Source organism: Terrapene carolina, unplaced genomic scaffold (assembly GCF_002925995.2).
Source record: "Terrapene carolina triunguis isolate 2854851 unplaced genomic scaffold, T_m_triunguis-2.0 Scaffold132, whole genome shotgun sequence".
Lineage (NCBI taxonomy): Eukaryota > Metazoa > Chordata > Testudines > Emydidae > Terrapene > Terrapene triunguis.
This window is the reverse complement of record NW_020664483.1, coordinates 5,588,185-5,601,313: the sequence shown is the minus strand read 5'-3', so window position 1 is coordinate 5,601,313 and position 13,129 is coordinate 5,588,185. Positions and strand designations below refer to the sequence as shown.

The following is a 13,129-nucleotide window of genomic DNA, read 5'->3' as shown; positions in this document are numbered from 1 at the left end:
TGGTGAAGTGCTCAACCCCTGCCTGGCTTCCAGGTCCCAGCACAGGAGATAGATCAGGGGCGTGGCTGGACTGGACAGCACTATGGCTGTTCATTGCATCTCAGAGCTAATGAGAGCCGTGAGATTGGGAAGCAGCATGTAAATTAGAGCCACCCTGAGGCTACTCTGACTTATACCAAAGGGCAGGCAGAGCCCTGCACCGCCCCAGAATATACTTAAAGCCACTTAATCCCCTCTCTTCATCTCTGCCTCCCCCTCCGCCCCGTGCAGGAAAGGAGCAACTGGGAATCAAGCTTTCATTATTCTAAGAGGTTTACATTATGTACGTCCACTTCAATTTTTATTCAAAGCAGCGACAAGTAAATGAAATACAGATGTTTCCCCTAGAGCTGCTTCAATGTATGCCCATAAATAATATGGTTTTGTTTTAAAACAACCCCGAAAGTTTACATCTGACAGTGCATCCAAGTGTTTCCCTTTGGGTGGCGTATGAGAGACTCAACCCTGCACCAGGAGGCTTGCTGGAGTCCGGGAGACCCAGGGGACAATTCCTATGAGTAAGGGAAGTAGGACTTAGTGTGATATGATGAATTCCAGCCCTACAAATACCCCACCTGCCACTGATGTCATCCCTTGAATATGGGTTCCAGATGATCCACCCCACCCTGATTTACGTATGGGAGATCTTGGACGGCAAAGTCAGGTCAGGGTTTAAACTCCCAGCTGAGCCTTCCTTTGAATGAACTCTCGGAAGATCCAGCTGTGGGTGAACGATTCCCCCTGATCCCCCCCCCTTTTCTCCCTCTGCCTTTTGAGCTTTTCCCTGGGCTGCTGGGTCAGCCAGCTCGCCCGTCTGCAGACAGTGGGAGAGCCACCAAATATTGTTTTAACTGTTCAGGGTGAAGCAAAATGTAATTGAAGGGCCAGATATTGCCAGGCTCTTTCCGCGGCCCGTGGAGGAGATGCACACAAGGAACTTTCCATCTCGTTTAAGTGCCCTGCCCGCACACCTGTGACAGTGGGGCAGAGGCTGCTGCCTCTATGCACCCTCTGATGCCCTAAAGGGGATGGAGAGGAGGTCATCATCCTTGTTCCCCTGCCCTCCATGCACAGGTCAGCTCTGCTCCCAGGCTCTCAGTGGGCAGTATGGTGCCTCCATTGGAAGCGTGTAGCAACAGGCATGTTCTTTCTGTGCACTAGGGAGCTCCAGCACAAATTCCTGGTAGTACAAACTGGGGGGAAAGCGTAAGGAGTCTTGGTACAGGGGCCGGGAAATTGCAGATAAACACAGTGACTGCTCCCTGTTGGAGCTTGCTAGGGTGTGGCCTACCTCATGGCGGGAGGGAAGCCTGTGGAGGGAGTGCCCCTCCCCTTGCCATCCACACACCAGTTAGCAGAGCTCACCAGTCATAGAGAGGAGATATGCTAACCAGTAATGGAGAGGAGAACATGCTGCCATGACCCCCCCTCCCCCAACCACATACTTATAAAATAAACAACACTGAGAACCAACTCCCCACCCTTAGGAAATAGATTCCTCTAGAGGGACTTCCAGTGGCATTCATGTCCTGGTCACACTGCCAGCTGTACGGTCTTGATCTTGCACCTTGTCACTTTGCTCCTTGTGCAATCGTTTACACCAGTGCAAGGTGCGTGCAAAGTAGGTGCAAAGCAGTTGCATAATGCTACCTCTCTGATTTGGTAGCGTTTAGCATTCGCTTTGTCTTGGGGTAAATGACCCGGGAGGTTGACTAACAGGGAAAATCAGGAGGCATTAAATACCCAACACTTGAGTTTTTGAATTTTGATTTTTAAGTGACAAAAATAACCAAGCTAGAGAAATGAAGCTTCATTGAAACCTGGTGATTCATGGGGAAACTGATCCAGACTTTTACAAAGCGACGCTACCAGTCTGGTCCAGACTTCCAAGTCCTTCATTTGGGACAGGCCACTTTTAATTGTTTAATAAAAGCAAATGGAAGGTACCACATGCACGGCTCCTCTGTTCCCATGTACTCTATGTTAAATGTTCAAATTGAACATTGTCCCCTTCTCCGGTGAATCCAGGCTTTGTAACTAGGTTAACATCCTGAACAGAAAGGGAAGGCCAGAGAAACTTCTGAACACCAACAGTAATGTTCTTCCCCGGGATATATGCTGGTCCAGAGTCCCTAAGCCTCGGGTGGGATGTTCAAAAGCAGTCAGTGTTGGTCTAAGGCAGGGGTGAGCAAACTATGGCCCGGGGGCTGCATCTGGCCCTTCAGATGTTTTAATCCACCCCTTGAGCTCCCGCCGGGGAGCAGGGTCCGTTGCTTGTCCCGCTCTGGCACTCCAGACGGGTAGCGGGGGCTTGCCCTGCTCCATGTGTGCCATGGCTCCGCACAGCTCCCAGAAGCAGCGGTATGTCCCCAGGAACCACGGCCAGTGGGAGCTGCAGGGGCGGCACCTGTGGATGGGGCAGCACGCAGAGTCGCCTGGCCATGCCTCCACATAGGAGCTGGAGGGGGGACATGCCGCTGCTTCCGGGAGGTGCTTGAGGTAAGCGCCGCCTGGAGCCTGCACCCTTGAGCCCACGCCCCAACCCCGTGCCCCAGCCCTGATCCCCTTCCCGCCCTCCGAACCCCTTGGTCCTGGCCCGGAGCACCCTCCTACACCCCAAACCCCTCATCCCCAGCCCCACCCCAGAGCCCGCACCCCCAGCCAGAGCCCTCACCCCCTCCTGCATCCCAACCCCCAATTTCATGAGCATTCATGGCCCGCCATACAACTTCCATACCCAGATGTGGCCCTCGGGCCAAAATGTTTGTCCACCCCTGGTCTAAGGCCTGATCTACACTTAAAAGTTACGTTGACATAGCTATGGTGCTCAGGGGTGTGAAAAATTCCCACCATTGAGTACATGGCCAGGCTGACCTCACCCCTGGTGTAGACGTGGATAGGTCAATGGAAGAATTCTTCCTTCAACCTAGCTACCAACGCTCAGGGAGGTAGATTACGTACAGTGATGGAAAACCCCCTTTTGGTGCTGTAGGAATCACCTACACTATGGCACTACAGCGGCGCATCACTGCAGTGCCAGACCTGTGCCATTGTAGCAACTGTAGTGTAGACACGGCCTCACACTGCTCCCATTGAAATAAAGAGGAGTTTTACCAAATGGGAACAGAGTTAGGTCTGCTCTATATATAAAAGTTGGACTGTATAAATATGATGGTTAGGGGTGTGATATTTTTTCCTGATACACTTATACTGGTACAAGCTATAAGGAGGATACAGTTATGCTGGAATAAAGATGCTTTACACCAATACAGTTTATTCCCCATCCACACCTCGTACCAGTGTGTGTGTGGTTGTCCCACTTTAACCATACCAGTATAACACTAGCCCTGTACCAGCGTAGTTAAGAGGCACAACTTTCTAGTATAGACAAAACCATAGACCAACACTGAGTGCTTCTGAAAATCCCATCCAATGTATCTGAACTAACTGAAAAATTAAGAAAAAGGACCCCCCCTTAAATTAATAATAGTAACAGTCCCCCAAACATAGGGTCTACTATTTCCTCTGACCCTTCTACTGTGAATAATTTTTATAGCAGAAAAACAATGGAAAAAATCAATTAAATAGCCACAGGTGTTTTAAGTGAAAAAAGTCACGACATAAACAAAAACCTACTCTATAGCCACCCCTATAAGAAGCCATCCAGTTGGATTTTTCTTAATGTTATCATCCTAACCCAGTCAGACTGGAAATAAGATGCATGTTTTTATCAGTGAGGGTAATTAACCATTGGGACAGGTTGCGAAGGGATGTGGCAAATTCGCCACCACTTGGAGTCTTTAAATCAATACCGGGGGTCTTTCTACAAGATACACTCTAATCTAGTTCATCCTGCAGTGCTGGGTTTGATGTAGGACTCGCTGGGTGACGTTCTGTGGCTACAGGGGGTCAGATTAGGTGACCATTCTGGCCTTAGATCTCTGAATCGAAGACACTTAACTAAAGCACTCTCGAGATTTGACAATATCCTGAGTTACATGCCGTGCCAAGGCTCCTGTGAGCAGCAAGGGAAAGAAGGGCGTGTTTCGATGTTGGGAACATTTGTAGTCATGGGGCTGAGTGCTATTGTACACACCCAAGGCATGGCAATATCCCAGCACACCCAGTAATTAGCTTTGTACTTTTTATTGCTTGAGCATAATTGAAATGTTATTAAAGAACCTCTCCCAGGCCAAGATCCCTTTGCCTCCCTCATGTGCAATTGAAAATTAAGAACAGTGTAACAGTTGTCAAAGTCAAAAGGGCAGCACAGGGTTGTCCTTTGGGAACATAACCTTTGCCTTTACCTCAACTGGCAGTGATGTAGTTGAAGAGTGATCAGCAGCTCTGGGAAATCGTGCAGGGCCCAGAACCGGCGGTTGTTGTGCAAGTGTTTGTGGGGCCTGAGTCTCCTGCATCTTGTGCCGTCCTTTACATGAAGGCAAAATGGGTGCGACATGTAACCGGATCAGAACGCTAGGGGCACATTACACTGGTGGAAAGGACTGCACAAAGCGAAGAGCCAGGAGAACCAGCCCCATGACGAGCTGCCAAGATAGTGCAGTGGTTAGCCAGAGGACAGGAGTCACTTAATGCCATTTTACAGGGCGTATCCAGCAGATGGAATCCTTTACATAAATCTTCCCAGGACCGCTATGGCTCCCAACGCCCTGATCTCGAAAAGATAGAAGCACATGTTTATCCACGCTGCGAGCTGTCTCATCGACTGACAACGGGACTACTTGCAGTGCGGAACGGTAAGCACAGGCATGGTGGGGGCCCAAATTGGAAGCATCTCAGATAAACCTGTCCACCTCCGATTCTTGTACTCCTTTGTCAACTGAGAGTGAGGAGGATTAAAGTGGGCTCCAGTGTCCATGTGACTACTTAGATTGTGAGCTCTGAGACCGTCTTTTTGTTCTGGGTTTCTAGTGCAACAGAGTCCTGGTCTCTAACTAGGTGCTATGGTAATGATAATAATTAACAGTAATGAGTTGTTGTAGGAAAGAAGACCAATGGGACCATGTTGATGGATGTTGCCATGCCAGCAGACAGAACCATAAAAAGGAAACAAGACGAGACGACTGTGAAGTACTATGCAGAGCTATGCCACAAAGTGGAACGATTATGGAAAACGCGGACAACGATGATTCCAGTGATTGCTGGAGCACTTGGAGCAATCTCTAAGGGTATGAATGGGCAGCTCAAGAACATGGCAGGACATCATGATCAGTGACTTCCAGGAGACAGTGTTTTTAGGTACGGCAAGAATTTTAAGGAAAGCCAAATGAGAACAAGTGCATTTGAGCCCCTAAAATGCAGGAATTCCACGGAGGGTAGAACAAAACTCCTGACTACCCAAACCTTTGGAGTTGGTTCATGGTTAGGATTTATTACTGATTCACCGGGATACATTTTAGACTGTAGCTTTCCACTTTTTATGCCTAAAGATCTTGTATGCTGTGAAGGCTGTTTGTTTAAAAAACAAAACCATCCCCATAATGTAATACTCAGGGATAATAATAACAGCGTTACAGGCCAACATTATGGCTTTTTATTTTTCCATGACACAATTACAGATCGGATCATTCATGGCACAACTACAGCTCAGTCCTACCCACCACTGCTCTTTCTAAGGATCTAACAGAACCTCAAGCATTTAAAAAGTCTGGATTCTGTTTATGTTCATGTCAATGGCAAAATTCTCATTCACTGCATTGGAGCTAGGCTGAGCCTTAAATCAGTATTTTGGGGTTAGGTTACTGTCACTCATTGTACTTTCTGCAAACTAGGGTACTGTTTTCTCTTTAGAGACACTTTATTAGGTTAATGGGTGGATTTTCAAAAGGACCCCACAGCCCCCTTTGTTTTTAATGGGAGTTGTGCCCTTCTGAAAATCTAGTCATAAATTGCTAAGGATGGCGCATCCCCTTCCGAACACTGGTCACAAAAGATTAAAGAAGATACGTTCTCTCGCTCTCTTTCTTGCATTTTAATTACCAGCCTGGCCTTAGAAGGGCTGAGCCTATTCCCAGCGAGATCAGCAGAAAAACTCCTCCTGAAGTCATCAGGCTCAGGATGTGGTCCCAATGCTGACCATTAACCTGTATCATATCCCTAGCCCCTTGTGCTGAGCAGGCTCATAGAAACATAGAATCATAGGCTATCAGGGCTGGAAGGGACCTCAGGAGGTCATCTAGTCCAACCCCCCTGCTCAAAGCAGGACCAGTCCCCAACTAAATCAAAAATATTTTTTAAAGTAATGTCAGCAATCAGTTATATATGTATTTTTTAATAATATACCTATCTCATAGAGCTGGAAGGGGCAGGACCAAGTATTGTCACTGACAGATTTTTGCTTCAGATCCCTAAATGGCCCCCTCAGGAATTGAACTCACAACCCTGGGTTTAGTAGGCCAATGCTCAAACCACTGAGCTAGCCCTCCCCCCCGTAGGGAACAACCCCTGTCAGAGAAGGCCAACAGAGAACTCCTGCTGAGTGAGCAAATGCCTGGGATGGGAGGGGCTAAGAGAATCCTCATTCCCCTTTGCCACCTTGAGTGGCACCTTACTCCAAGCATGGTCCCCATGGTCTCAGTGGCAAGGGACTGCTCAGGCTACAGAAGGAATCGATCAAGACACAAGCCCAGCCACCCAAAGAGAAAAAAGCAGGTGCAGGTCTCTCAGCCAGTTTACCCAGCACCCGTACAAGCCCCATCCCAGCCGCAGCCCAAAGGCAGGAGCCAACCTAGAAGCATCTGGCCCTCACGCCGAGGACTTACGCAGGCTTCTTTACCCCGTTCGTCTGTTTCTGAAGGGTGAGATGCAGCGGCAGGGCAATGGTGCTCATTGCAAGATGCTGGTCCTGCCAAGGCGGGGGCCGGGCCAGGAGGAGGCACCCTTTCAGAAGGCAGAGGAGGAAGACACAGGCCATCTAGAAGGTGGTGGTCTTTGCAAGGAGGGTGCCAGGAGTACAGCAGGGCTCAGGGTGCACCGGCTCCCGCTGGCAATGCAAAGATGGGCACATGCAGCCCTTGCTCGTCTCCTCCCCCTTGGGGACAGCACAGTAATCTAGCGGCTCCTCCTCGTCTTCCTCCTCAGCGGCGCCCAGCTCCGGGTGGCAGCAGCAGCAGACGCTGGCGTCGCAGCACCGCCGCAGCACCCCGTGGAAGGAGTGCCTGAAGTTCTCCGAGAGGAAGCCGTAAAGGATGGGGTTGGCGCAGCTGTTGGAGTAGCTGAGGATGAGAGAGGCATTGTTCACCATGGCATCCAGGTGGCCGGGCAGCAGCAGGTTCACCAGCTGAACCACATAAAAGGGCATCCAGCACACCACGAACATGGCCACCACGATCAACACCAGCCGGGTCAGCTTCCCCTCCGAGCGCCGCCGCTGCTGCCAGCCCACCCGCTGAGCCACCGCCCGCATCTTGCCCACAATCAGCAGGTAGCAGAGGCCCATGGCCAGCACCGGCAGCAGGAAGCCCAGCAAGGTCGTGTAGACCACAAAGGCAGCTGACCAGGCCGGACTAGGCCACAGCAGGTTGCAGGCCACCGCTCGGCCGTCGTGCGTGGCAGCTGTGCCAGCGAAGATGGGGATGGGCGAGGCCACCAGAAGCGAGAGCAGCCAGACCCCTCCGTTGACCATCTTGGCCACCCTGGGCCGGCGGTAGGTGGCTGCCCGCAGTGGGTGCACCACAGCGATGTAGCGGTCCAGGCTGAGCACGGTCAGGCAGAAGACGCTGGTGAACATGTTGAGCCCGTCCACGCCCAGCACGGTGCGGCACAGGGCCCGGCCGAAGGGCCAGTGGTGCAGCGCAGCCGAGGTCGCCACGAAGGGGATGCTGAGCATGAGGAGCTCGTCGGCGATGGCCAGGTTGAGCAGGTAAATGTTGGTGGCCGTCTTCATCTTGGCGTAGCGCAGGATGACAAAGATCACCAGTGAGTTGCCGAGAAGCCCCAGCAGGCACACCAGGCCGTAGATACACTGGATCACCACCGTGCCCGCCATCTCGCCGGTATTGCCACCCCACTCCTCCGCCCTGTGCCGCTGACCCAGCTGTGCCAAGGAGGTGCTGGCGTTGGGAGGGACGTCGGAAGCCGTCCAGCTGGATGGAGTCCACATAACCCCGCTCGCCTCCTGGGATCCCGCAGGCAGGTGACTGGCATCGGTGCTCATGTTGGCAGCTGTCCCATCGGGGGGCGAGAGAGCAAAGGGCTGCAGGGCCTGGATGCTGTTGGGGATGGCTGATGCTAGAGCATGGCTGATGCTGGGGAGGGGGGTGAATGCTAAGGACTGGAGGCTGCGGCCAGGACCTGGATTCTGCCTGCCAAGGGCTGGTGCTGCCGGGAGATGAAGAGCACTGCCCGGGTTGGAGGTCGGCTTCTCAGCATGCAGGGGGTTCAAGGAGGAAATGTGAGTTTTCAGTGCCTGGAGCAGCCGCCGCTGCAGAATTGTGCTCGCCGCTGCCTGACTTGTCAAATCGCTGCCACACACCCCCCAGCAGCTCCAATCACCGGCCGCCCTCTCCCAGGCGAGGGTGCCTTTGATTTGCTTCGGGGCTGGACAACAGCCTTGCTGCCCAACGCAGCCCTCGGAAGGGTCGGCCTCGACCGAGGCAGACAATGGACGCAGAGCCAGGGGGGTGCTGAGCCCCGTCGCTCGCTGCGACGCCACTGCGGCAGTGGCAGCGGAGGACCCAGGCTGCAACTTTTCAGCTGTACTCAGGCGCGCCACAGCCCTGGGTCAGTTCATGAGCCCCTGCAAGGACATGAAAAATACTTCCCTGCCGCTGAGCAGCAATCCGGCTCCGGAGACAGCCGCCCTGACATCAATCGGCTCCTAAGACGGTCCTAATCAAGGACAATACGGGCATCTGGGCGAGGGGGAAAGAGGCTCGCGGCAACATTGTCCCCGATCAGTAACAACATTGACATGCATCAGCCCCAAGGACCGCGCAAATCGTGTACGCACAGGAATCCAGGAGGTACCCGTGGGAGACAGTGATGCAGGCAAGCGGCACCCAGCACAATCCAAGCGGTCCCCGCATGGGCTAGGCATTCAAGGAAGCAAAGTTGCCTTGGCAACTAGAGATGGGCCCTCCCTGATTGGCTGGCGCTCAGGTGTTTGGTTCGAAATCACTTCCCATTGCAGAGAAGAGCAAAGGGTGAGGGGTTCGCCTCCCCCCAGATGGAATTTCTCTTGCCAGTCTGGCCACAGAAGCAGAGCAGGGGAAAGGAAGGAAGGGACTCAAATAAACCAGTGGTTCTCAATCTGGGGGTCTTTAGACTATGTCTGAGGGGTCTGCAAAAGGCTTAGACTGAAAACTGACTGAACAGGATTCAACTATATAGACACAGACAATAGATTTCCAAAGGGGCCTTTACGCCTCCATTCGTCATTTCATTTGCAAATGGAAAAAAAAAAAGGTTGAAAACCACTGAAATAGACCAAGCAAAAACCGAGCGCAGAAGTCATGCTGATCCCCTCACTCCACAAGCAGTCCCATTGGCTTGGATTATTGGTGGAGTCAAGTCCCATGAGGCGTGTGTAAGGGTATCGGAATCCATCCCTCCGGGAGCAAGGGAGGGATTCTCTGAACAAGCCCAATGGGGAAAGGCAGAGAGAACAAGGAGCAGCGTGGGCTGGATCTCTAGAATGAGGCAGACACCTGGCCTAGAGAAAGGGACCTGGGGAGCAAATGTGGACACTGATTATGCCTAGTGAGGTGCAGCTAAAGCAGTGATCCCCGCCTGACTCAGAGCAACCGACCAAACCAGTGGCTCAAACAGGTGTGATGTGATGGAAAATCAAGGTGCAGCCATCAGCCCGTAGAAATGGAGTAGTCAGCTGTGGTGGTAGCAAGGGATTTGACCACCCGCGTGTCTGTGCTTTTCTAGAGAGACAAGGTGGGTGAGGAAATGTCTTTTATTGGACCAACTTCTGTTGGTGAGAGAGACAAGCTTTCGAGCCACACAGAGCTCTTTTTCCCTTTTCTATTTGTTTTCATTTCGCTTTTTCTGTTCATTCATCGTGAATGTCTTTCTTTGGCATCTCTACATGGGGGCCGCTATCAGAACAAGCCAGTCTTATCTTGGTAGCAGAGCTGACAGGGGATTTGTCCATGGTTCACATTTCCATCAGAAAATATAGATTCATGGAAACTGCAACTTTTTGCGTAAAGGTATCAGTTCGGCCAAAGTTTCATTGGGAAGATTTCTCAGATCTCAAGTGGAATTTCTGGAGGGAGAATGAGAGATGTGGGAGATGGGCAATGGGAAACCCAGGTTCAAGTCCTTGCACTGCCTGATTCAGACCAGAAACTTGAACTTGGATCTTCCATCTCTCAGGTGAGTCTCCTAATCATTGGGCTATTGGCTATTCTGGGGTCTCTCGCTTTTATTCCCCCCCCCCCAAATTGGAAAGGTCCTGGGTTTGTTCTGATGTAGAATGGAAACAAATGTTGAAATGCTGAGGGGTTTTTGCAAAACAGAATTCTTGTTTTCCAGCCAGCCCTACTCTTTAGCGGCTGCGTGGTATCTATCAGGGGTCCTTTGAAGATATTTTGATCATGTCTGTGTGTTTGAGTTTTCATTCCAGGGCTGGAGGACTGTGGCGATGGGAGTCCCAACTCTCCCCAGGAAATAGAAAGGAACTGGATAGTTTACATCAGGGAAATAATTGCTCCGGGTTTCTGCTCTGAAGTGAGCACCACTCACAGCATCATCTACATGGGTGTCTCCACAGCATATTTTATTTGGAAAATACGTATGTATATCTTGTAACACGGTGGCTTGCTCAGGGGCTGGAGAGCCTGGGGCTAAGGCAGCCTGGATTAGAAGAGGAGACTTACCTGAGGGGAATCAGGTGATTTAACATAAAAGGCAGCAGAAAGCTTCAGGGGTGTGGCTGGTTGGGAGGGTGGGGGTCAGACGGATGCATGGCCAGAGGCTGGAGCTCTGGCCAGAGAGGGCTGGGAACTGGTGACTTCAGGTAGAGCGTATGATTTTGGACTTTATGTTGAATTATTTTGTGATCAAGGCTCCTATTATATTTAGCATTAAACCAACCCCAGAAAGAGGTGATAAGCCACAACAAAGACTCTGTAGAGTGTGAGAGGGAGGGCACTCCAGAGAGATCTGTGGCCACAAGTGGGTGCTCAGGTGGTGACCACCTCTACATAGCTCCTGAAAGCTTTGTGCTGAAAGGTATCCTAGCAGACACACTGCTTCTGGAGTAAGTGACCGGAAATGGGATTGATTGATCTGTCTATTTGAGACATGCAACGTCACCAAGAAAACGACACACTTCTTTTTATAAATAAAGACATGATGGAAGGAGGAAATCTAATAGGCTGGCAGAGGTTCTGGACCAGGTTGGCTGTCCCATCACCTTGTTAATTAAAATGTTCCCAACCCATTATATAAATGTTATAACACAAAGGGTGTGTCTCCAGTGGTCTGGGACACCTGATTCTAAGCATTTCATCTCAGGCCTGTTTCTTGTTCCTGAGGAAGGAAATGGTGGTACCTTGCAAAGGAGTGTACTACCCCTTTAAGGGCCAGCCAGGTGCTCACAACCAAAACTACCTGGGGTAATCAAGAAGGCTACCTGCTCCACCTTAAGGCTCTCCTGTTTAAACAGGAACAGGAAGCAGAGCAGAGAGGGGACTAGAAGCTATCCAGTTTGCAAGTGGTGGTGAGATCTCCCTTCCGAGGCAGTGGCCACTTAATTCTGGTGCAGCCCGCCGTCTCCTCCAATTTCCAGCGGTGCCAACTCTCACGGCTTAGACCACAGCTGGAGCCAGCTTCACAATGTCATGAAAAACTCCAGCCCTCGTCCAATTTCTAGCCCTGCCCAGGGGGAAAGCCCCTCTGATTGGTTGCCTCTTCCACTTCCCTGCCTCCTGGGGAAGAACAGCCAATCAGGGCTGCTTTGGCGGCAGGGAGAGCTCTCTCCTCCCCAGCTCTTCAGGACCCAAAAGGAGATTTTGGGTAAGGGAAAGCAGAGAAGGGAGCAGAAAAACCCCAGCAGCGTGGGGCGACCCTGCTCCCTCCTCCCCTCTCCCCGCCCGACACATGAGCAATGGACCAGTCTGCTCTCTGCTCCCCCCCCCACCCTCTCCATCCCTGCAACCGCTGGAGCTGCAGGAGGAGCAGAGGTGCACTGAGGGGCACAGGGCAGTTGTGGGGCTGGGGGCTGGGCAGTATTAATTGCTGGGCTGGGGAGCAGGCAGATTTGGGGCTGGGGGCACAGAATGAGTTAGAATTTGAGGGGTTAGGGAGAAGCTGGAAGCTTCACCCTACCTGGCAGCCAGCGAGAGCACCTAGAGCCAGGGCCGGCTCTGGCTTTCTGGCCGCCCCAAGCAAAAAAACCGCGGCGGCCAGAACAGCAAAGCAAAAAAAAACCTGCAGCGCAGAGCCAGGGTGCAGGGGGACTCTCTGCGCTGCAGATGTGCCCTGGCTAGCGGGGGGAGGGGGAGGAAGCGGGGGGAGAGGGAGAAGGGGGGCGGTCAGGACTTCAGCGGGGCGCTGCCACATGGCCCCTCCCGCCGTGCCCCCTGCCGGGAGGGCTTCACACCACTCCGGTCGGCTGGGAGGGAAGGACGCGGGCTGCCCTGCCAGGCTTGCTACAGGGCGCTCCCGTCCTCCGCGCTGCCGCCCCCTATAGGGCGGCCGGAGCGGAACAACAACAACAACAAAAAGCAGCCGTGCCGCCCTAGGATTGGGCGGAATGCCGCCTCCAACAAGCTGCCGCTCCAAGCACCAGCTTGCTCGGCTGGTGCCTGGAGCCGGCCCTGCCTAGAGCAGGGGCCAAATCACCTCACGGTATAAAATTGGGAGAGATGGCGGCACTGTAACTGTCTCACACACACGCACACATTGGGGTGAGCAGAGGGAGGTCAACAATCAAAAGACAGCCCCAAATCCCCAAGCGTCGCCTTTAGAAACAAAAACCAACTCTTGATTTTTGTGGCAGTCTCATGATTTTCTGGAGTCTGACTCATAATTTTTGACCCTTTGAAGTTAGCGATACTGTTTCTGGCACATGTTTCAGTGATCTCTTCCTTGCCCTCAGCAGTCTGCTTCCACA

At 52.1% G+C, this 13,129-nt stretch overlaps 1 protein-coding gene across 1 annotated transcript; it reads right to left on the bottom strand.

The window, feature by feature from the left end:
- Positions 1–6,973: 6,973 nt before the first annotated feature.
- Positions 6,974–8,215, bottom strand: SSTR4 (somatostatin receptor 4). Its single transcript, XM_024196514.2, has one exon. The coding sequence runs from the start codon at positions 8,213–8,215 to the stop codon at positions 6,974–6,976; it is 1,242 nt and encodes a 413-aa protein (XP_024052282.2).
- Positions 8,216–13,129: the final 4,914 nt, after the last annotated feature.

Coding starts and splice junctions, on each gene's coding strand:
- SSTR4 (XM_024196514.2), bottom strand. CDS start 8,215: ATGAGCACCGATGCCAGTCACCTGCCTGCGGGATCCCAGGAGGCGAGC.